At 38.6% G+C, this 25,913-nt stretch overlaps 2 protein-coding genes across 2 annotated transcripts; both read right to left on the bottom strand.

The window, feature by feature from the left end:
- Positions 1-5,331, bottom strand: LOC130172087 (carcinoembryonic antigen-related cell adhesion molecule 5-like). Its single transcript, XM_056380504.1, has 12 exons — positions 5,286-5,331; positions 4,427-4,759; positions 3,613-3,891; positions 3,027-3,296; positions 2,546-2,824; positions 1,941-2,207; positions 1,428-1,706; positions 733-987; positions 508-628; positions 280-311; positions 95-180; positions 1-12 (listed from the first exon to the last, which is right to left on the bottom strand). Exons 1-12 carry the CDS (start codon positions 5,329-5,331, stop codon positions 1-3), a joined length of 2,259 nt encoding a protein of 752 aa, XP_056236479.1.
- A 3,941-nt stretch (positions 5,332-9,272) lies between these two features.
- On the bottom strand, positions 9,273-23,396 carry LOC130172086 (carcinoembryonic antigen-related cell adhesion molecule 5-like). Its single transcript, XM_056380503.1, has 13 exons — positions 23,275-23,396; positions 20,118-20,227; positions 19,168-19,417; positions 18,388-18,663; positions 17,777-18,043; positions 17,031-17,306; positions 16,414-16,680; positions 14,658-14,930; positions 14,072-14,177; positions 13,759-13,790; positions 10,733-11,059; positions 10,253-10,528; positions 9,273-10,121 (listed from the first exon to the last, which is right to left on the bottom strand). Exons 1-13 carry the CDS (start codon positions 23,318-23,320, stop codon positions 9,868-9,870), a joined length of 2,760 nt encoding a protein of 919 aa, XP_056236478.1. The 5' UTR covers positions 23,321-23,396; the 3' UTR covers positions 9,273-9,867.
- Positions 23,397-25,913: the final 2,517 nt, after the last annotated feature.

Genomic DNA, 25,913 nt, shown 5'->3' with positions numbered 1-25,913 from the left:
TCATTTTTTCAGCTGCAAGAGGAAAAGTTTACATGTGATTAGAAAGATGAGTGTTTTGATCAATAGTATGTCGACAAAAAAAGCTCAAACTCACCTTCAAAGGAACAGCATACAAGTCGTTATTAACTGGTCCTGTGATCTTATACAAATCTGAATGGCACTCCTTTACACTCAATTTTTCTAATGGGTTAGAGCAAAGTTTTGTTTCATTTATTCATTACATAATTTTTATGATTCAGCTACAAGTCTGAGAGTCTAAGACAAGAGATGAATACTGACCTTTCCTATGTGCTGCATAAATGCTGTTGGCTCTGAGAAATAAAAACAGGGCAATGTTCAAATGTGGCAGTCATTTCTAAGGCTGCAGTTTTTGTGTTAACCATCAATTTCAGTAATTACTTAATTATCATGAGGAAATTTTTGATTGAACAATTTAGGATAAAACAGTATAATGAGGTTAAAATGGCTAGATTAGGCCTGTGCACTCCTAACCTGCCTTATGCTTACCTTTTCTTCCTTATCAGACAGTACACAATTATTCCATTCACTGCTGCAATAAGGACACAACATCCAGCTGTTATGATAGTAGCTCTTCCAACAGCAGCTGAGCAGTCACAGTCTGAGAAATCTAAAAAGAAACAAGGAGCAAAAAAAACTCACTCAAAACACATTCTAAAATATAAATGCCATGTTTTTGTTTTTTGTGTCAGTTTTTCTCTTTTTGTCACATACCTATGACAGTTAACTCATGGTGTGCTGTTTGACTCTGCCCTGTGACAATGTTCTCAGCAGTGCAGGTGTAGGTGCCACTGTCAGAGTTTCGGCTCGATTTAATGACATACACAGCCTCATGACCATTAGTTGGCTTCCCTTTAAAGAGCCAGGTGAACTTCGCTGATGGAACAGACATAGTGTGGCAGTAGAGCATTGTCAAATCTCCAGCATGTACAGAATTGGGTCCTTTGATGCTCATGTTGTCAGGTCCATCTGTAACACAACCAAAGAATCAGATTGTATGAAGTTCCTGTAGTTTGGCTCTATGTTTGTAACCTTAAGGTCCACCATTTTGTTAATGTAATTTGCTTATATTTCCATATTTAAATTAAAAAAAGCTTATTCAACCGCTTAATTTTACCATATTATAATAAAAATAAGTCTTGTGTACCACTGGCCAAAATACCCGTGCCCAGGAAACACGATTCCGCTTCCTAATACAGCAAAACACAAGCACGTAATCGGAGAATGCAGGTGATGCCAATTAAAGTTTGTGAGGTGTCAAGGGTTTAGAGTTTAGGATGGGCCTTGGGATTGAGCAATAGAACCATAGTTGTGCTGTGGGTCTGTGGGATATGTTTGGAGTCTGTGACTACCATTTTAACTCAGGGATAGGATTTTTTCTAGCATAAGCCCGGTTGCCATAAACTCACATTGGATGACAAGATTCACTGACTGGCTGATTCCATTGCTGACGCCATTCGACACGTTGCACCTGAATGGTCCCTGGTCATAGCGGGTCACATTGACTATAGTGAGGGTGGAGTTTCCATCAGTGAGCTGAACTCTGTCACTGGCTGTAACCTCAGAGCTGCCGTTCAGCCAGAGGAAAGAGAGGGAGGATCCAGAGGTGGAGCAGGACAGACTGACGGAAGTGCTGAACTCCAAAAAGACTGTGGTGTTTGAAGTCACCACCACACTGGAGACTGGAGCTGTGGGGGGAAAAACACAACAATGTTCATTTGGTATGATGTCAGTGATAGCAAAGATGACTAGTTTAATTTAAGGCATATCTTTTTTTAAACATCCAAAAGTATTGACAGGACCACAGATAAAATTCAGCTATTTACAGTGACCAAAGAATATAATTTGATTTCTTTATGTTTAGGGGTTGAAATGAGGAAGTAAAAAGGGGTTAGCAAAATTTCACCTATATTTCAACTCACATAGTATAAACACAACTGAAGGGTGAGATGTTTCATTTCTCATAGTTTTGTTGTTAAAGGCCTGACAGCTGTAATTCCCACTCTGACTCTCCTGAAGGTTCATAAGTCTGAGCTCTGGTCCAGATTCAGAAAGTTTGTCTCCATTCAGAAACCAGTAATACTGAGCAGCAGGTCTGGAGACAGCTGAGCACCTCAAACTGATGTCTGATCCTTCTTCATAGTGTTGTTGTGATGGAAACAGCTTCAGATTAGTATTCTCTGGGCCAACTGGGGAAAAGACAGAAAACAGTATGGCCATCCATAAGAGAAGAGTAGCAAGGAAAGCTGCATTTTGCTTTGAGCTTCACTCAGTGTGAAGGGATCGTTACAGTTAAGTATGTCGTTGAAATGCAGAGCTGCATCATTAAACTAAATACAGCTATCAGTACCAGCCAATGCTGCAACAAAGAAACAGCAGGCTGCACAATAAAATGTAATTTAGACAAAACCACCCCTGTTATGATGCTGATAATAATTATGAATCAACCTGCAAATTTAAAGGTCTACATTTGAACACAGATGCTGTGAGAACACAATTGAGCATGTGCTGTAGGGTAGTAACTCACAGCTGATGGAGAGTTTCACTGGATCACTGGTGTAATTACTGAAATTATTGAACACGTGGCACCTGAATGGTCCCTGGTCATAGCGGGCCACATTAATTATAGTAAGGGTGGCGCCGCCATCAGTGAGTTGAACTCTGCCACTGGCTGTAACCTCAGAGCTGCCGTTCAGCCAGAGGAAAGAGGGGAAAGACCCAGAGGAGGAGCAGGAAAGACTGACGGAGTTGTTGAATTCCACCAAGTCTGTGGTGTTGGGAGTTACCACCACATTGGAGATATTTGCTATGGGTAGAAAAACAATATTAGGACACTATAAACAATGTTTAACATGTACATTATCGTTAGCATTTTATTTTTAATTATTTATTTTATGAGTACCCCCTGCAATCTCCTTTAAAGACACATGGAGAACAATCGAAACCTAAGTAAGTGCAATGTCATACTTATTTTAGCCTTTTCACAACAAGAAGTCATACACTCTTACATTTCAGTACAGTTAAAGCTGCAGTTTGAGATGTTTGATTTCTCATAGTTATGTTGTTAAAGGCCTGACAGCTGTAGTTTCCACTCTGACTCATCTGAATGTTCATCAGTCTGAGTTCTGGTCCAGAATCAGACAGCAGGTCTCCGTTCAGAAACCACTGAATCAGAGCAGCAGGTCTGGAGACAGCCGAGCACATCAGACTGATGTCTGACCCTTCGTCATAGTATTCTTGTGATGGAGACAGTGTTAAATTGATATTTTCTGGGCCATCTGCAATGTGTAGCACATGGAGCAAAAACACAAAACAAGAGAGTCACCAATGAAAATATTAGTTACTTACTTCAGAAAAAAAATGTATAAATGACATACAATAGTTCAATGTGAAGGCTCATAATGGTTTTGTAAGTCAAAAAAAATGGGTCAGTACCAGGAAAAACAAAGCAACAAAAAGCACAATCAAATAGTTTTAGACAAAGCTGCTACCATTTTAAATTATGCAGAAATTGATTTTAGTGTGAAACTTAAAAGCTCTGGGATTTGAAGTAGCATGAAACAACTGACCGTGTACAGAAAATTAGTAACTTACAGCTGATGGAGAGGTTTAATGGAGCACTGGTGCCATTATTGACAGGACTGAACACATGGCACCTGAATGGTCCCTGGTCATAGCGGGTCACATTGACTATAGTGAGAGTGGTGTTTCCATCAGTGAGCTGAACTCTGTCACTGGCTGTAACCTCAGAGCTGCCGTTCAGCCAGAGGAAAGAGAGGGAGGATCCAGAGGAGGAGCAGGACAGACTGATGGAGCTGCTGAACTCCACCAAGTCTGTGCTGTTGGCAGTTACCGTTACATTGGAGACTGGGGCTGTGGGTTGAAGAGTTCAGAGTCTTACACAGGGGAAAAAAGATTACACAAATATTGCTTTGACTTCTCTACTCCTTTTCCGTAGCAGAACAACCCCTAAAAACAATGTATTATGTTCAGTACAGCAAATGAATTTCTTCTCACTCATTCTGTGTCAAACACAAACTAACAGTAATAAAATTACTTTGCACATTTTCAGGATGAGAGAATATCCTAATCGTACACACCCATGGTGAACAGGTGAGTCAGGTTTTATTGAACTGATAACAATATTGCATAAGAGGAAGGCTGCTGGAAAGTTGCACCTACAGCATTATTTTAAATTTTGCTGGTCTTATACTATGGCCTTATTAAATGGTTTTATACTGTGTTTCCATGGTCTTATACTGTGTGTCTGTTACTTTTAGCTTAGTTTCCACTGACTCCACTGAAGGTTTTTGCTTGAAATGACCCATGATCTAAACATTATGCTCATTTGGAGGCAGAAGTGAGTTTTCAGTTTGTTTTTCAATGTAACAACGATGCATCGACATACCATGCACCACAAGACTGCAGCTTCCCTTCAACTGTGAGCTGGCAACTGGTATAATGGTGAGTCTGTATTCTCCACTGTCATTGAGAGTCAGATTTCTGAGCTCCAGAGATCCCGTAGATCTGAAGAGGGTGATCCTGTCCGTATGTCCTGGTGCAGTTATGTTTACACTAGATGAGGTTATTATATTAAAATTAGTACCACTGATATCTAAAATACCCCAGGTGACAACCAGGATTGGTGTTTCTTGTGGAGGCACAGTTGTGGCGAACATCACCGTCTCTCCAACAGCTGCAACGAGAGTGTCTGGGAGCACACCAGCTCCATGGCTTACACCTGGAGGAGACAAGTACAGCAAGTTTGGAATAGATTTGGTTGAAACTTAGATGACTATACAAAGTTGATCACTGGGAGAATGTAAACTATTAAGAATATATTTGAAACACTAGACACAAAATATTTAATCAAATGCAGTCTCATAAACTTCCGTGCAAGAATATCTGACTGTGATAAGTGCTGCTTCTTCATTGCTATACTGAGTGCACATAAAAACCTTAGAACACATTATATACATACACAAAAACACTTTATCTGTGGATCTCAGATCTCATATTAACAAGTAACAACAAAGGCCATTAGCTCTCCTGAAAGTCACTCACAAAATGGACATTATCAAGATTCATTTATATATTGGAGAAGCATTTTCAAATTGTTCACAAAAATAATCGCTAAACTATTAAGATTTAGAATTTTTAGAAAAAAAAACAGAGTGTGTTCTTATGCCATTTCTGAAGTTTCAAAAGATAATAATGAAAAGTAAGACAGGCAAAAAGCATTACAATATTTATTGGTAAAAGCTCACCTGAGATGGCTCCCAGGATGATCAGCAGTTTCACATATGTTTCCATATCTGCTGCAGCCTCCAGGCACATACAAAGTGTTTTCTAAAAGGAGGTGCTGTAAATATGCGTGTTTGGGGGGAGGGGGGAGGGACCATGGACTTCTTCACCTGTTACAACCTTTACTTCCTTTGTGGTGCCTCACTCTGGACACTGATATCCATGATAGCAGTGAAAACCAATGAGAACGAGCCATACAAATGGTGTGAGCTGGGTGGGTGTTGTTATTATTATCTGATTTGCTGTTATAAATCAGAGGAATTAGCAGACTAAGGGCACACTCTTCAGTCAACAACAAACCCCAGTGGAAATTGTTGATCAAAGCAGCGGCTTATAAAAATCACTATAACAGAAAAAAGGAGAAATAATACTTGCGTTTGTGCTCATTATTGAATTGAGTGAAGTGGAATTATTTTCCACGCAAAAATATGTGTCTGCATGAGCAGTGTTCCTTGAGCATCTAAATATGTTGACTCTATGGTAACATAGCCACATTTTCACTGTTTCAGTCTTATATAACATGAAAAACTGCTCAATGCACAGCTAAACTCTGAACACGCTCAGTGTTTTGATTTATTATTTCATATACTACTTTTTATCTACACACATACAGTAAGCTGCAGCATATTGTATTGGTATTATTAGCTCAACTGTAACTTATCATTTTTGTGCTTGGCAAAATGTATCAGCTTTGTTGTTATTGTGACCTAATTGGATGAAAAATTTTCATCAATCTTACCATAAATTCCTTATTTACAAAACCTAAAAGCTAAAAACTACACTACACTACACTAAACTACACTAAAAACAAATAAAGCAACATTGTGTCTGTGAGAAAAAACGTAACACTACAAGGACATGATTGTAAGAATAGTAAAATTAATATCTTGAATAACAGTTATGTTTATTCAAATAAATCAATAGTCAGTCCAATAGGTTTGCCATGACTGGATGTTCAGAGTAGACTTGACAGAATGAAATCTGGTAGTTCTGCATTTTCTCATGCCTTCAAGTGTTAACTCCCTCAGTGTTGCAGCGTAGACGGTACTTCGTGTTACACTGATATGATTAATTTATAACCCAGGGCACTGCTGATAAAGTGATAAAAACTACATTCTGTACATGATGTGCTGGTGTTGTGGGTATATGTTTTATCAGTGACAGTGACAAATTTGAGAGGTTTTCACACACAAAACAATTATTCATCCATCTGGATTTTCTGAAAAGCACATTTTGGGAAATTAACTGAAAGTTCTTCTATTAACTTCTTTATGACTTTAAGACTGACTCCATGAGAATTGAAGATGTCAGCTGCCCAAAACACCACTGTGATAAACTCAACCACAGCTACGTCACAGCTATGTTTCAACAGTGTTTTAATTACAGTGGCTGTAAGAAAATTAGCTTTACCACTGGAGGAAAATCAGAGGGTGGTCTCTTTGACACGTGGCATGACTGAGCAGGACGACAGCAGTGTAAGTGTCTGGGCAGCGTTTGAGGTACATCCAGCTGCTTATTAACACATAATAAGATCTGGTATAAAGTTTAAATAAAACTTTATTATAGTTATTATTTGATAAGAAAGTAATAGTCACATTGCAAATTGTCCCAGTTAGCAAAGCTACATGTTGAAATAGCCTACAGGTGTTGCAGAATAAGATGAGAACAAATGTCAGTTCTGTATCAGAAGAAAAGACAAATCATCCTTAAGCCACATGTATCTAATAACTGTCTTAGTCTGAATGGACAATATGTTCTATATTGTAGAAGTATTAATTTGAACTAACTGATAGTTCTTAAAAACAACATATTCTGATAACAGTGAGCTGTATATATAATCCTGCTAATGTTCAAGGTAATCATCTTTTCTCTATGAGCAATAGGATCCGGCATGATCACACAATTTTATTTTGCCAAAGATAAAATCATTTTGTTTTGTTTTTTGCATAAGAGATGTCTGTATGTGTTTTTGTCTGTGCTCTTCACTCTGGTTTGTAATGGGGTAAAAGAAATACCATGTTTTTCCATGCAGAAGTTCGGATTCAGCAACAGTTTAATCAAATCTGATCACAGTTATTGGGTTGTTTGTTCATGTTGCTGGACAACTGTCAATCCAATCTATTCAAACCACACCCACACAGTCCTGATAAAGCAGATTAGCTCTTAAACTCAATAAAGAACAAGGATTTCTTTATTCTGAACTTTACCTTTGATTGTTGCACATTATATGATTGTTGATTGTGAGAAGAAAGTAGGCAGAAAAAAGGCCAACCGTCTCACTCATTGGTTAGGACTTCATTACGTGGACTGTTTATTTAGAAAGTGGCAGGTGAATTAACACATTTTGATTTATAGTGGAGGGGACCAAAAATCGCTACCCTATAGGCCTTTCCGAAGGCTGAAGCCAAAGCTATATCACAGGGTTTACCTTTTCTGTCTAGTGGCTTAAGATCAGCAGCTTCAATCAGTCAGTCAGCAGTCGTAGCACAGATGGCAAAGTGACAGGACAATCTGTAGTGGACCTTTTTATTTTACAAGTTTATGAAAAAACCCTTTTGATTCTTTCGATCAGTGGACCCTTATGGGCTAAAGGAATATAAATTACACTTTTGTACTTATGGTTTCTGTGAAATGAATGAACAGTGGAATTTTGGAGAATCTACATGAACTAACGACGCATGTCGATATGCTATATATAGAGCCTTCATATGAGCCGCTTCGATAACATACACTGCTACCTAATAACAGTCTCACAGAGCAGCTAGCATGGTTGTAGACTCTATTGTATTATGATGGATGAAGTTTGAGGGTTTTATTCAATTTCAATATCAGTGGTTTTACCCACATTAGTTGATTAATACCCATGAAATTGCTGAGATGAGCCTGTATTATGGTCAACTGTCTTGAATCCTTCACTTTATATCTGTGCTTGCAGATGCAGATTTAGTTACTTCTCCTGTACATTAGAGGTCAACGGAATATAAATTGTGATTCTCAAAGCAGTGGAGACTTGACTCGACATCAGGGTTAGGGTTAGACTGCCTTTCTTGAAGCAATTTCCCTAAAACATAATTGTGAACAGTTTTCATTGGAACTAATTTGATCATAAAAATAGTCCGTAGAAAACAGTTGATGTTAAAACATAGCTCTCAATAGGAACAACAGAAGTGGGTGTAATCACATTATGTTTAACTTCCAAAGGAATCCAAATGTTAGTCTCACAAAGCCACATATTCAAACAGGATTAAATAGGTCATTAATGCCCACGCCCATTTTAATTTATAATCTGCTAATAGGATGGCCTTGAACAGCGTTGTTGTTCTCTGCCTCTGAACATTGATTAACTTTGAACTTGGTTTGTGTCCCCATTCGCTGTTAATACATATGTAATAACTATTCATGTTGGGGCTGAACCATATGCAAAAAAAAGAAATGATACTGCAATTATTTTGGCAGATATTGCAATTAAGATATGATTCACAATTTCAGTTGGAATGGTCATTTTTGCATTTCATTTTCACTGAAAAAATTTTTTAATAAAAATGATGATGTAATTTTTGTCAGGGCTTGTAAAACATAAGAATGCTCCTTTACATCTAGAGAATATGATTCGTAGCCCGAGGCATCGGTGTAGCACCACAATGCTTCATTAATGGTCTGTTGTGACACATTTTACCCTTATATAAAAAATTGCAGCTCCTGCCATTTGGATATTGAACTTGGTCATATTGCGATTTCAATTAATTGTTCAGCCTAATTCATGTCAAACAGTTTTGGATAACAGACTGCTGTGAAGTCCGCTTAGAGATGAAAGTAGACTTCAATGGTTTATGGCAGGACATGGGTGCACCTTTGTGGGACTCAAAAATAGACATGGGAGGTACATGATGGTGTTCATTAACAAACTACAGAATGTCACACAGAGTTTTAATAAAACTTTATTATACGGACAATATGATAAGACGTTATCAGGCTTCAGTCAGTGTTAAAGAACATTAAACACTTTATCATACTTGTGAAGGTTGAATGACACAAGAACAAAGCATGTCAGGTCCATTATACAACACCTGAAAGGTCAAGTAGTGTCAAGATTGATTTATTAAAGCTGAATCTGTTAATAGCTATGAGACCACAGTCACTGGGCACTAATTGTACTTGTTCTCTTTATTGAGAGATGCCATTGTAGCAATTAGGGAAACTTTATTTGTTTCAATATAGAATAAAAAGTCATGAATGTTACAGCTGTATCTTAATGAAGAACATGGTAAAGATACTGCAGGGACAAAAGCAAATGCAAAGGACCTCTGGTTTGTCATCTATCATTCATAGGATTACTTTATGTGAACATAAAAGAGAAAGACAAAATGCAGTCTTTAGACCAAAATGAGTCCCACCGAGGTCAGGACAGTGCAAACCATCATGGACATTGAAACACTGACGGTAGTACAGGAGTCTGAATCAGAAGAAAAAAACATTACTCTGTCTTCTCTGTTTATACACATCACTACAAACAGATAAAAGACATATGGAAGAGAGAAAGAGAGCTCAAATACCACGCAGTATGTGCATCTCAGAGGCTTCCAGACCAGTGATAGCATTACGGGCAGTGCAGGTGTACATCCCCTGGTGTTTCTCTTCCATCTCAGGGATATAGTGAAAAGGCCCGTAAAACTTCATGTGTCTGAACTTCCAGAAGAAAGTTGCCCTTGGCAGTGAATCAGCAGAGCAGCTGAGGGTGACACTCTCCTCAAGTTCTGCTCCCACTGGCGTCTGAACGATTGTTGGTCTGTCAGGTCCGTCTGATCAGATGAGGAAGAAGAACAAGAGGAATGAGATCATTGAAAAAATATTAATGATGATGACTCTGAAGAAAGAAACTTTATTATAAGGGCATGAGCAATTATAAGCTAATACTAGTGCTAGTACTTACAATAGACCTTAAGGCTGCATTTGGCTGTTTCAAAACTGAAATCATTGCTGACGTTACAAAGGAACTCTCCGGTGTCTGTACGGTTGACGGAGTTGATGAACAGCACTCTGTTTCCATCATGGAAGCTGAATCTGTCCCCAGAAACCAGAGGTATACCGTCTTTCATCCACACTCTGGTAGATGGGGAGCCGTCAGCATCACAGGTTAGCTTCACAGAGGTTTTACCTTCAATTAAATTCTCTGTGGGGCAGGCTATGGTGGGTCGCGACACTTTGGCTGTGCACAAGAAAAACAAAAAAGACAATAAGAGAGATAATAATAATGACAACATTCCTAAGTAATGTGATAATGCATTCAATAAAACACTATTCAATGTATATTTAAAAAAAAAAAAAGACATTTCGCAAAGGATAGCAGATTTCTCATTCCAAGGACATTAAAAACATCAAAAGGGGTGTCAGATTCATAAATCATACTTACTCAGCACCTCCAGCTTAGCGGTTCCTTGCAGCTGCTCTGCTCCCTGAGGGATGATGATTAATTCATATTCTCCGCTGTCTTTCTCTGTCAGATTTCTCAGCACCAGAGACCCAGTAGCTTTATCCAGAGTGATCCTGTTCTCATAGCCTTGTCCCACTACGTCTGCACTGGTGGAGGTTATTACGTTGGTGGTACCGTTGAAGCTCCAAGTCAGTGCCAGAAATGGTTCAGCTGCCGGTTTTACAGATGTTGTGAAGGTCACACTCTCTCCCTCTGCTCCACGAAGGTAGTCAACAGTGACTACACCAGCTCCATGGCAAAGACCTGCTGAAATATGAACCACTGTTAGCCAACATTTCACAACTTATAGTTCTATTGATGATAAATTTGATCATCACTTGTAATGTATTTCTTACCTGAGGAGAGGAGCACAAGTATGGCTGATCTGAGGAATGTATAGTTCATGGTGTGTTACTCAGTCTGGTCCTCCTCTGATGTTATCTGAGCTTCTGCCACCTGTGTCAGAGCAACAATGGAATAAGTATCCCTGAGATTATCTGCAATAAATGAAACATGTCATCAAGACGTCCACAGGCTTGACATGCGTAATTATTACCTCCACTAACCTTTGGTTAATGTGGCTGTCCAGACTTACATAAGCTAATAAAACACAACTTCATTTTCTGAATACCAGAAATTATGATTATGATTCATTATTACTTCATCATGCCTACAGCCATGCTAGCAGATTACTGGGATGTAAGTATTCAGGCACAGCAGTGCTTTGCATCAACATCAATATGCTATCATACTCACAGTGATAATGTTTATAATAATAATAATAAACTTAATTTGTACAGCTTTTTTCAAAACAAAGTACTTTACATGGTTGGAGCCGGATTAAAACACGATCTGCAAATAAAATCTGGCAAGTAAATATAATACTAAATGATAACAGATGAATACTGAAACCAAAGCAAGTCATTTGCTTATCCCACCTCCATCCTGTTGCCGTCCAAATTTCTTGATCTATTTAGAGAATTTGAAATTAAAGTAGAGATTTCAAATTCAAGATTTATCCAACAGGGTATTATGTTTTTTTGTGTATGAAGTCAGTCACTCCCTACTTGATTCAAGTGAACTTATGATATGTCATACATTAATAAAAAAAAAAATCATGCTGAGTTTTGCATATAGTGTATTTATACCTTTAATATTGAATGTCAGCAACAACAAGATTGGTCCAAGTCAAATCTAACAATTAAACATTTACTGTAAACTAAACCAAATTATGCTGCACTCCTGTAAATATTAAATAATAAAAATGCTTGTTAAACTCAAGTTAAAACATTTGATTGTCTCTTGAACTGCTGCTCACTCTCTGTGCAAGCCTCCGGGGGAACTAAATATCCAGGAGGATGCTCGGTAAATCACATCTATACCACGTTGCTCACTGTCCTTTATCCACAAGACAGCACAACCTCACTGACACAACAGGGGGGAAGCATACTGCGGCTTTTGGAGTGAAATTGTTCGGTAGATTCAAAGGATTTACTTTATGTTATCCAGTTTTTACAAGAAAACATGTGGGAAGATTTTCATTTACTTGGACAAAGACATACGTAAGTTGTTGTCTATGAAGTTTAGCCATTGATAAAATTGAATTATCCTCTAAACTTAATGGAAAAAGGTGACAAATCGGGTGTTGAGTCTGCTACATTTTGAATTAATAAATAATTTAAAAAATATTAATTTAAAAACATCTGACACTTTCATTTTCACAGTTCCAAAGTTTCCACATATTTGAAAGACTGGTACATATTCAATTATGTTACCAACAAATACAGCAAATATTATTAGCTGACATATAAGCATTAAATATCAAAGACAAAAATATTGTTAAAAACTGAATTGTGTCTTTTCCAAACCTGGTGTGTATTTACAAAGTTGTGGTCACACACATAAGAACAAGCATTAGATATGCACTGTATGTATAAATTGTTAAGTATGCATAAGTTTACAAAAAGTAGCAAAAACATACAAGTCCTTTGATGAAAATGGTGAAACACCAAGCTTTACATTTAAAATGGATCACATGACTACTTCTCTGTGAAAGAGGTCAACACTGAATTATCATCAGACTCTGACCCAATGGAGAGTGCATACTGGTCTTTTTTTTTGCCAGGTATATATACTCCAAATGAGTGATAATTTTGCCACATCCACTTAAAAAGTGATAATATGTCAGTTCTGTATTTACAACTTATTTCCATTGTCCCCAAGTTGCTAATTATGAGTTATTCCAGGTTTAAGAGCTAATAGAGAAAGAGCTGATGGCTCTGATCAAACCAGAGCTAAACGGAGAGACAGTGTTGGGCAAGAAATGCAGCAGAAATGCTACTGTTGCTCTGTCTGAATGTCTAAATGGCAAATGTTTGCCAACACATTATGCATGAAACTTAATAAGGCACAGTAATAATATACCAAGGCTGCTAAAGCTGTAATCCAGTTGTGGTGCTCTTCTTCCACCTAGTGGCCTCAAAGTGTCACTGCATTATGATTTACTAATTTATAAGAAAAAAAATATAAAGGAATAACAATAAATAAAAAAACAGCAGTGGGGGATCTTCTTTTCTTGGTGCAGGTGAAGACTTAACAAGTGTTGATTTCTTGATCATCTGCAGGACAAAAAAGTAAACAAATGGTTAAAGAGTCGCTGTTTTGATTAACTGTGAGTCCTCAGTCATTGTTGGTCTATAGTAGATTTAACAGATTTAAACCAAGAATAATTACTTTTACCTTTTTCATTAAATCAGGATTATGACATTAAAACATACCTTAAAAAAGAAAGATCACCGAGTTTATTTTATGTCCTCATATACCACTGAAGTGTTCTCATAAGTATGTTCCTCTAGTTCTATGTAAAAAAAAGAAGTTTTGTTACAGTGCAGCTGATTATCTATGATTGTAATTTATTTATATGATAGTTTAAGTGTAGGGTGAAGTCAGATCAGATGACTACTTACCTGTGTTATGTGGCGGGGGATCTTTCTTATTTCTAAATATTAGCATAGAACATTGTTAAAATTTGGCCAGTTAGATGTGAGTCAAAACTCAAACAATAACCAATATGTTTTCTGTAATTTAATGAAAAAAAGATTCCTAGGTTCCCCTGTAGCTCACCAGGGGGGGTGTGTACCACGTGCTAAGGCTGAGTCCTTACCTTAGCATGAAACTATGAATATATAGTATGTTTAATGTATAACATCAGGGTTAGGTCAATGTTAATGTTACAAATAAGAGAAATGGATAATATTATGAAGGACATTATTCACTCACTTGTTTTTGTAGATATAGTACCCTCCAGCAGCTCCACCAGCAGCTATGAAACATATGGTTATTACTATGGCAGCAATGGCACCAGCTGAAAGACATCCATGTTTCCCTGGTATGTGTAAAATGAAACACAAGAAACCCGACAGCATTAGCCCGTTTGGAAATGCACAAGAACAGCTGATAAGTGTCCATTAGGTATCATGTAGCAGCAACGATTACATACGGTGAATGTTATTTAAGAAAACAAGTCAAGTACAAAAGCATGGTGCCAAAATAAATGACAATGGAATGGAAAGGAACAATTGGATTAATATACCCTCTCCTCTAAGCATTTTAAAACTAGTCTATCACACCTTGTTGTTATAGATCAGCAAAGGTGAGATATATTCAGAAAGCCAACCACTCTTCACAGAGATATCCAAAAGTATCAATACTCTGTCATCTGCAATTTTTCCTCCCTCATCTGCTGTCAGGCAAAAAATAAACAAAACAGACCCCCCACTGTATCCTAGAGTATCAGCAATATCTGTTATCAACACTGTCTTGTACCTGGTATATACATTACAGTCAATCCATGCATGTTACTTACAGTTAACAACCATGATGTATTCAGCTGCAACACTGCTGAGAGGGTTGCTGATGTTACAGGAATAATTTCCATTGTCTGTTTTCTCTAGCAACTGAAAAGACAGCACTCGGTTCTCATTGTAAAATATCATGTTTTCAGTCTGGATCAGATCTGCACCATCCTTCATCCACTTTCTGGCAAAGACCGAGCCAGCAGCCTCACAGGTTAAGTTGAAAGTGTTTCCCTCAACTGGCTGGTTTGTTGATGATGTGACAGAGGCATTCACTACTGGCTCTGTTGGACAAAAGAATTTTGTGAGAGAAATATGAAAAAAGGAAAAAAACTAGCCGAGTTACTGAGAGTTGACTGAGTAAATAGATATAAAGGAACTTGAGAACAGTTCATCCTTGCGAGGGGCAAACTACTGCTCCAAATCGGATAACGTGCCAAATGTGTTTGATGTCCACATTCATGGGTTATTCTAACATTTAACGTTCTTAACAACCTATAATCCAGCCATATCATTGACATGAGTGGAATACATGACACTGACTTTACTCCAAGGTCAGAATATAACAGATAGTCAATTCACGTACAGAATATTGGAGAAAAGTGTTTTATCAAAACAACAAGATTCTCAAACAGTTGCCACCTTCACCTTTTAATGGAACGTAATGCAATATGTTTTTATTCAGTGGATTTTTTGCCACCTGGAGGCAGGGAAAAAAAACTGTAAACATGACATTAACACATAATCACTGTTGATATACCAACTTGTTGTGTATTCAGGTTACTCCACCAACTCCTGAGGGAAACATGTGGTTTTTTACCTGCTAAATGTTTCACTTTATTCACCTGCTAATTGCTAACTTTGTCTCTGTCTTTGCTGATGAGCAGCTACTCTGACTCTGCTGTTTATAAAGCTGAGCTTTGATTCTGCATCAAACAACAGGTATCCATTAAAAAACCACTGAAAAAGGGCAGCAGGTCTGGAAACAGCTGAGCACAGTCGTGCGTGTACATAGTGCAGGAGAGAGTGGACCTGAATGGTCCCTGGTCATAGCGGGTCACACTGACTATAGTGAGAGTGGAGTTTCCATCCGTGAGCTGAACTCTGTTACTGGCTGTAACCTCAGAGCTGCCGTTCAGCCAGAGGAAAGAGAGGGAGGATCCAGAGGAGGAGCAGAACAGACTGACAGAGCTGAACTCCACCAAGTCTGTGCTGCTGGCAGTTACTGTTACATTGGAGACTCACGCTGTGGGTGATAAACACAGTGGTTTTACACTTTCCACTGCTCACAACAGGGAATATGTTTCAGTGGAGGGAAGCAATGTAGGGTTTTTGGTTGATTGGCTCGGTGTCTTATATTTTTATTTCGGTTAATTTACTCTAATTACTGAAATAAATTGTCGGTTATTATTATGTGATGATATGCCTGATATTCTCAGTGAGTAACAGTCACATTACCAATCATTGCATATTATATGGGATGAGGGTGGCAATATAGGCTAGATAACTGTTAACTGATAACTGTTGTTAATTATCTGCTTTAACAAAAATTCCTAAGCTCTTGGCCGCGTTAGGGAGTGTTTGGTATGACCTTCAAGTATAGTTAAGTATCTTGATTGCCAGTGAATGCATGCACTTTTTGTTCCACAAATGCTTCATACAACATTTTTATATTTAAGAAGTTCTTATATGGTACTATCACAGCTACGTGTTTAAATCCCATTTTTATCAATATTTATATGTAGAAAACTTTTTACTCAAACTTACTTAGGACAGAGATGACGGAAGGTTGAGATGTTTCATTTCTCATAGTTTTGTTGTTAAAGGCCTGACAACTGTAGTTCCCACTCTGATCCTCCTTAATGTTTATAAGTCTGAGCTCTCGTCCAGTATCAGACAGCGAGACTCTATTCAGGAACCAGTTAAACAGTGCAGCGGGTCTGGAGACAGCTGAGCACATCAGGCTGATGTTTGTCCCTTCCACATAGTAATCCTGTGACGGGGATTTTGTTAAATTCATATTTTCTGGGCCGACTGAATGTAGGTAAAAAGAAAAAAACAACAGATGAATTGCAAAGCTGTAATGTTAGTTGCATGAAAAATAGAAAGGCATACAGCATGCACTGTGACTCATACTGAGGTCTTATAAGTGATTAGTATGCACAGCGACATTGTTATACATCAAGCATGATAGAAAAACAAAACTGTGCAAAGCAAAGCAATTGAGCAGAAGTTTCTCAATGAAACTGACTGTACAATGATTTAATTGGCACCATGCTGTTTGTGGTGGTTTTGTACTGGAGTCAATTAAGCTGAAAATGTGTTTCTATGTTACATACAGATGTTGTCAGATAAAAGACTGAGCATGCAGGTTAGTAACTCACAGCTGATGGAGAGGTTTACTGGAGCACTGGTGCCATTACTGAAGGGATTGAACACATGACACCTGAATGGTCCCTGGTCATAGCGGGTCACACTGACTATAGTGAGAGTGGGGTTTCCATCAGTGAGCTGAACTCTGTCACTGGCTGTAACCTCAGAGCTGCCGTTCAGCCAGAGGAAAGAGAGGGAGGATCCAGAGGAGGAGCAGAACAGACTGACAGAGCTGAACTCCACCGGGTCTGTGCTGCTGGCAGTTACTGTTACATTGGAGACTCGCTCTGTGGGTGATAAACAAAGTGGTTTTACACTTGCCACTGGTCACAACAGGGAACATGTTTCAGTGGAGGGAAGCAATGTAGGTTTTTTGATTGATTGACTTGGTGTCATATATTTTTATTTCAGTTAATTTACTCCAATTACTGAAATAATTTGTCAGTTATTATGTGTTAGCTTGATATTCTCACTGAGTAACAGTTGCATAACCAATCACTGCATATCATATGGGATGAGGGTGGCAATATAAACTAGATAACTGTTAATTTATCTAATGACCTTAAAGTATATTGAAGTAGCTTGATTGCTAGTGAATGCATGCACCATTTCTTATTGTTCCACAAATGTTTTGAACAAAATTTTAATATTTAAGAAAGTTTTATATGGTACTATCACAGCTACATGTCTAAATCCCTTTTTTTTTTTTTTTTTAAAATCAATATTTCTTTGAACAAAACCTTTTACTCAAACTTACTTAGGACAGAGATGACAGAAGGTTGACATGTTTCATTTCTCATAGTTTTGTTGTTAAAGGCCTGACAACTGTAGTTCCCACTCTGATCCTCCTTAATGTTCATAAGTCTGAGCTCTCGTCCAGTATCAGACAGCGGGACTCTATTCAGGAACCAGTTAAACAGTGCAGCGGGTCTGGAGACAGCTGAGCACATCAGGCTGATGCCTGACCCTTCCACATAGTAATCCTGTGACGGGGATTTTGTTAAATTGATATTTTCTGGGCCGACTGAATGTAAGTAAAAAGAAAAAAACAACAGAAGAATTGCAAAGCTGTAATGTTAGTTGCATGAAAAATAGAAAGGCATACAGCATGCACTGTGACTCATACTGAGGTCTTATAAGTGATTAGTATGCACAGCGACATTGTTATACATCAAGCACAATAGAAAAACAAAACTGTGTAAAGCAATAGAGCAGAAGTTTCTCAATGAAACTGACTGTACAATGATTTAATTTGCACCATGCTGTTTGTGGTGGTTTTGTACTGAAGTCAATTAACTGAAAATGTGTTTATATGTTACATACAGATGTTGTCAGATAAAAGACTGAGCATGCAGGATAGTAACTCACAGCTGATGGAGAAGTTTACTGGAGCACTGGTGCCATTACTGACTGCATTGAACACATGACACCTGAATGGTCCCTGGTCATAGCGGGTCACACTGACTATAGTGAGAGTGGTGTTTCCATCAGTGAGCTGAACTCTGTCACTGGCTGTAACCTCAGAGCTGCCGTTCAGCCAGAGGAAAGAGAGGGAGGATCCAGAGGAGGAGCAGAACAGACTGACAGAGCTGAACTCCACCAGGTCTGTGCTGCTGGCAGTTACTGTTACTTTGGAGACTCGCTCTGTGGTTGAAAAACACAATGTTTTTTTGTTTTGTTTTTTTTTACTGTAGTTGCTATCTTGAAGTAAAGAGGCAATAACAAATAATATCACTATAACGATGAAGAATGAATTCCATCTAAACCATGCCATGATGAGCAGTCATGGCTGATTGAGCACAGACAGTAACAGTACTGAAAATCCTTAAAGTAACAACACTGGTCAAAACATGTTAACTTTAAATTATTTCACTGCCATGATATAAAATATCTACTCAAAGTTTTTGTTTGAAGAACAGTAATCTAAACAGAATATACTCATACTATATACCATACTTCTGATTTATCAGTTGTACACAACAATCACCTTGCTGCAATTGCATTATGCTATACAATGTATAGTAAGGCATGTGTGTCTCAGAGACATTCATTGAACTATATGGTATCCTCAGTTGGTTCTTGATGGTGGTGGCCTATGTCACCTTTAAACACTATAAACACAGTATGTAGATTATGTTAGTGACCTACCCAGTATGACCAGAGAGGTGGTGCCCTGCATGGTGCCAGCTGGGAAGGTAGAAATTGAGCAGATGTAGTTCCCCTCATCAGTCATCCTAACATCACTAATCTGGATGGAAGAGCTGTCCAGGTTTGGGGGACTGGGTGAGAAGCTGACCCTGCCCTTCACAGGTGAGTCGGGGTAGTGGGGATCCAAGTTGGGCTGAAACACAGCGATGTTGATCCTGTTCCCTTCCTTTGACTCGTAGGTCCATGTGACCTGTGGTGGAGGAGGCACAGGGTCAGTGGTTAGGATGTGTACAGTGACTGAGAAAAACAACAGGCTTCATTCATCATGATGTTGATAAGTGACACTAGAGAGTGTTTTGAGACATCCACATTTTGCTGTAAAGTCCACAGGGCAGCGTACACAGCATTACAATCAAATAAGTGGCACAGGTATGAATATAGATGCAGTTTTCTTTCTCTCTCACTCTGTCTCTCTGTCTCTCTCTGTCTCTCTCTCTAAAAATTACTAGCCTCAGGATTATTTCTGTGGTCCATGATTTGTTAGATTAAGATTTAATGTGCCAAATAAACAGGACACATGGACCTGTATTAACATTTTATGTTCATTTTGATTTAAATGAACTGCTCTTATCCACCTGTTTCACAGGTTTCACATACCTGTAGAATCGGGTTGATGCATAATTGACAGTTCTTTATTTTACAGGAAAATACCCATTTTTTTAGTCAAATATTACACCGTTCACTTTAGATGTGAAAGCAAATTGTCGTCCCAAGAAATCTCAACGATTTATATCATGTCACTTCAGCACAATGAGCTAAATTTCAGGATGTAACAGACATTTTCATTAGAATTTCAAATCAAATCTGGTTTTGAGTTGGTATGAGTGTGGTGGTATAAAAAAGTAATAAATTGAAGAAAAACAACAGCATCATGTTTGTGTGTATCTGACCTGTGAGAGCTGAATCCCAGTGGCATCAGTGAAGGCACAGCGTAGGTTGACTGTTTGGCCAGGATACGAAAACACCTCTGGCTCCACATCCACTTGCTGACCAGTCGCTACTAGAAGAAACAAAGAAAGAGAAACATTGTTTGTTGTTTCCTTCTTTTTTCCAAACCAGGAGAGGAGATAAAGAAAGGGAGCAGATAAACAGTATCGGTACCAAGCCTGCTGACGATAAATGAGGTCAGCATGGAAGAGTCTGGTACAACAGAGGACATTAGTGAACCCAGACAAGTAGGCCAAGAGTCTGGTGTCTCTCCATGACTGTGCTTGTGTGGATGAAGTGGCCGAAAAAAAAAAAAGGGATGTGTGCTGGGAAAAAAAGAGGAAAGCTAGTTCTCTTTGGGTTATGCTTTTCTATAGCTTGCCATTTGCTGTTCCGACACATTCCTGTGCAACAGCTAAGAGTCAAAATAAATATGCTTTTCTTGGTGTGTTGTGTCAGTGGTTGTGTGCAAAACAGAAAGAGCGAGGGAGCTTTAGAACGACAATCTGTCCGTGTGTGTGTGTGTGTGCGTGCGTGTGCGTGCGTGTGCGTGTGTGTGTGTAATCCAGGTCCCTGTGAAAATGTAATTACTCATGAGGCAGAATCAGACCTATTGTCTGTCTCTGAGGCAATAAGAGGAGAGCCAGCACAGGAAACTCCTGCGAGGGCTCAGACGACAGACAGGCTGGTCTTATGAGACTCTATACAGCCCCAGGGAAATGAATGTTACACACAAGACAGTCTCCTCCAGGTATGTTTCCTTCAGACAAAAACTGGAGGAACTTATAGTTTAAGATGGATTCTAATGAAGATGTTTTAGCCTAATATGAGCCACTGCTTTTTATATTATTGATCACAATCCATAAGAAAGCCTGCATCCAACGTATAAACTACTTAAAACACAAAAAAACTTTGGATTTTACCAACAGCTGCATTCGGAGAGTCTTCTGGCAACATACAGATTACAGGACAATGAGGACACACTGTGGTGACTCTGCATGTTTTAGCACATTCCATGAGAACGTCTTGAACTCATATCCACTCAGAAAGAAAGAGTCTAACAAGTTGCACGACCGGTGAGAAATCTGTGCCATCTTATGTGAAAACACATAAACTATCCATTTAACCATTTAACATAACAATTAACATTTTAACTTCACTTAAAGAAATAAACAAACACAGAGAAAGCAAACCAGGGAAAGAATACAATATTCTAATAATGTATGATTATTATGTTAACATAATCATCACACAGCAACTTCAACTATCAACCTAATAGTACAATTCTGATACAGAGATGATGTTTGAAAATGTTTCCTGGATCAAGTGAAACTACAATTACCGTCTCACGGTTGTATTCCTCCACCAACCACTCCAGTTGTAGTTTATGTGCATGTTTGTCCAGACTCACATACACTATATTGCCAAAAGTATTCACTCACCCATCCAAATAATTGAAATCAGGTGTTCCAATCACTTCCATGGCCACAGGTGTATAAAATCAAGCACCAAGGCATGCAGACTGTTTCTACAAACATTTGTGAAAGAATGGGTCGCTCTCAGGAGCTCAGTGAATTCCAGTGTGGTACTGTGATAGGATGCCACCTGTGCAACAAGTCCAGTCGTGAAATTTCCTCGCTCCTAAATATTCCAAAGACAACTGTCAGTGGTATTATAACAAAGTGGAAACGATTGGGAACGACAGCAACTCAGCCACAGGTGGTAGGCCATGTAAAATGATTTTTCAGGAGCTGGGCTTGGCCCCTTAGTTCCAGTGAAAGGAAATCTGAATGCTTCAGCATACCAAGAGATTTTGGACAATTCCATGCTCCCAACTTTGTGGGAACAGTTTGGGGATGGCCCCTTCCTGTTCCAACATGACTGTGCACAAAGCAAGGTCCTTAAAGACATGGATGAGAGAGTTTGGTGTGGATGAACTTGACTGGCCTACACAGAGTCCTGACCTCAACCCGATAGAACACCTTTGGGATGAATTAGAGCGGAGACTGAGAGCCAGGACTTCTTGTCCAACATCAGTGTGTGACCTCACAAATGCACTAAAGCTTGTGGAAAGCCTTCTCAGAGGAGTTGAAGCTGTTATAGCTGCAAAGGGTGGACTGACGTCATATTAAACCCTATGGATTAAGAATGGGATGTCAAGGCAGGTGAGCCAATACTTTTGGCAATATAGTGTATGTTTCCAACACATCTTCAACCCAACAGCACAAACGATCTGTACAATTACCCCAGCTAGAAGGTGGGCACCCAAGATTAGTTTCACTAGTTCAGTATCCAACCAAATGTGAAGTATGGTCAGTTTCCTCTTCTGCTGAATGATGCTGTTGAATAATGACCAGAAGTGTTTTTGCAGAAAATGACCTTTTAGATATAAAATGTCATCATTTTATCCTATTAGACATTATAATCAGCACATGAATTTAAGAGTTATGGCCCAAAATGTGTGTCAAACTGTGACCTTTGACCTTTGAGCACCAAAATCTAATAGTGTTTCTTTACCAAATTTTCCTCAAGGCCTTACTGAGTTATCTTGTCCTCGAGAATGGGACAACCCCAAAAACATAATGTTTCAGTCCACAGCTGTTGGAAACAGAGCCATAAAATAGATAAGACTTTAAATGCATCTGTTAAGAGATTTGTTTTTATGTAGTCAAAACCATAGTCATGCGTTTGTTCAGAGGGGTCTGTATTAGTTATTTTGTAGTGAGGTGACAACATAACTGAAGCAGGTACTGAATTTCCTGCTTTGTAATACTTGTTCAACCTACCTTTCCTCAGCTCCTTGCTGCCCAGGAAACTCGCAATTGATTTGAATAATTAATTGACAGAATATCATGTATTTCATTAAAGTTAAGTGACATCGTGCAGCTACATCGTTATGGGTTAAAAATACCTGTAACAATTTAACTGCAACATGTGCATTAACTTCCTTGTTAACTAATATATTGTATGTAGTGCTTTCATATATTCTAATTACATTCATGTTCTCACACTGCTGTTCACAAAATAACTATACTATATACTGTGCTACACTGTACTATTATATTATTCAGTATATTTTTTCGAACAAGTGAAAAAATGTTATTTTCTGTGAGAGCTTACCTGAGATGGCTCCCAGGATGATGGCATATAACACAGCTTCTGCCATTTCATCTGAAGTATCATCAAGTATAATGATTAGTCTTCAATCCTTAGCTTTGATTATTTCAGTATGAGGATTTCAGGATATGAAGGCAGTATGAGGAAGTGACCTGTAATGGGGGTTGTCCTATCATTGTACTTTGCACTGCTGTGCACACTTTACTGATCTTATCTGATCTGATGTGATCACCGACTATTACCTACAAGCTGAGCATTTTTTTTATAAAATCTTTCAGCAACAATTGAAAGGTTTCATTGGTAATTAAATTATGTTATTGTCATGTCAACATGTCATATCAGCACCTGAGATCATCTTTTGACTCACTAAACATTCAGTGGTTTATTCATACTGTGGCTAATCAGTAAAATATGCTGTTAATTAAATCAATGTCACTCCCAGGTTTTGTCTTGGTAATTTAACATCATGCTTCCTTTCATCAGATCACTTGCACAAACTCACTTTCACCACAAGAGGGAGACATCTTGCAGGTTTGACCATAGCCCTGAAGGGGTGTAGATTCAGTGGGTTGCTCTCATCATGCAAACAGTTTACACTGCAACACGTAGGTAAAGGTTCATGAGTCATTTATTAGGACAGTCTCAGTCTGATGCCGTTTTTCTCACCTGCACGTCTCAGGGAGAGTGACCAATGGATATATTAATTTTACTGTACATTGTCTCTGTGGCCTTTACAGGTAAGAATCTCAAATTTAAGAGCTTTGACATGTTCAGTAGTCCTTGTTTGTCAAAATTTGTTGTTTGTTCTTTAAAAAAACTCACCATATCCTAGGATTTTGGCTAATGATTGAGACTGAACTAAACTCACAAAACCATGAGTAGCCAACAGGCAGTGTGCTCTACATGTCACCAGTCCAAACCTTAGAACCACTATAACTGAAACAATCACAAAACTGCTTCAGCTGTTTAGCAGTTTTCATGACAATCTAATAATCTAGAAAGGTTGGGTACAACTGGAAAATGTCTCAAGTCTTCTTGAAACCAATGGGAGCATACAGCCTGTGGCTGATGACAAACTTTCCATAATCCACAGTCATTTTTTGTGTTTTAAGTAGTTTATATTTTACATGTAGACTCTCTCAAAAATGATATAGTAACCATTGGCCAATATTACGAATTATTCATTACAGTCTTTCTTAATGAAGACTGTAATTGCCTCCTCCAGGTTTGTCTGGAGGAGAAAACCTGTCCTCTGGCAATTCCACAGTCCTCATTTATCATCAGCAGGCTATATACAGATATTGTTTCTCTGCTTCCTTTCCTTTTCTCCTTTCCTACTTTAGAAAAAAGGAAACAACAAACATTTTCCTCTTTCTCTTTCTTCTAGGAGCGACTGGTCAGCAAGTGGATGTTGAGCCAGAGGTGTTTTCGTATCCTGGCCAGACAGTTCATCTACGCTGTGCCCTCATTAATGCCGCTGGGAATGAGCTCACACAGGTCAGATACACACAGCTGCAGTTCTTTTTTTCTTTTTCTCAGTTAGGATTTGATTGCTTCTTTATACCACCATACTCATACTTTGTGATTTGAAATTCTATGAAAAGTGTCTGTTACATCCTGAAATTTCACTCATTGTGCTGAAATCATTGAGATAGCTTGGGACTACAATTTACTTTCACATCTGAAGTGAACAGAGATTGGTCATTAAGTGAATATACATTGTAATATTTGACTAAACAAATGGGTATATTCCTTTTAAAATAAAGTATTTGTCAATTATGCATCAATCTGATTCTGCAGGTGCGTGAAACCTGTGAAACAGCTGGATAAGAGCAATTCATGCATTCAAAATACACATTAAATGATAATACAGGTCCATGTGCCTTGTTTATTTGGCACATTCATTTAACAAATCATAGCCCAGAGAAATAATCCTGAGGTTTGTAATAGTTTTTATCACATTTAGACTTAATGTTTTATTACTCCAAACAAACAATGCTAAGCTACATTTTTTCTTTACGGGATTGAATACGATGATGGGAACACTTCTTCGTCTCATCTCAGTGAAGTAGGAAGTGCACAATTCTGTTCCTATTTTTGGTTCCATGAAGAGCAGCTGAGAGAGAGAGAGAGAGCGTTAGAGAGTACTACTGCTGAAAAACATATTCATACCTGTGCCACTTATTTGATTGTAATGCTGTGTACGCTGCCCTGTAGAGTTTACAGCAAAAATGTGGATGTCTCAAAACACTCTCCAGTGTCACTTATCAACACCATGATGAATGAGGCCTGTTGTTTTTCTCAGTCACTGTACACATCCTAACCACTGACCCTGTGCCTCCTCCACCACAGTTCGCATGGACCTACGAGCCGAAGGAAGGGAACTGTCATGGTTTGTTCTCCATACATACCTGCCTTCAGTTGTTTTCCACTCATCACTCCCTTGCTCACCCCATCTGCCAGCCACACCCACCTCGTCAGTCACTTCATTCACCTGTTCACTCAGCTGCAGCTCTTCAGCAATCAAGCCTGGTTAAAAGCTCCACTCTCCTCCACACTCACTGCCAGATTGTTCTTTGTTCCCATGAAAGACTTTCCAGCGTTTACTCTTCATCTGATCTCCCGGTTCCGACCCTGCCTGC

Source organism: Seriola aureovittata, chromosome 7 (assembly GCF_021018895.1).
Source record: "Seriola aureovittata isolate HTS-2021-v1 ecotype China chromosome 7, ASM2101889v1, whole genome shotgun sequence".
Classification (NCBI taxonomy): Eukaryota; Metazoa; Chordata; class Actinopteri; order Carangiformes; family Carangidae; genus Seriola; species Seriola aureovittata.
Note: the sequence above shows the minus strand (reverse complement) of the source record. Positions and strands in the feature narration are given on the sequence as shown.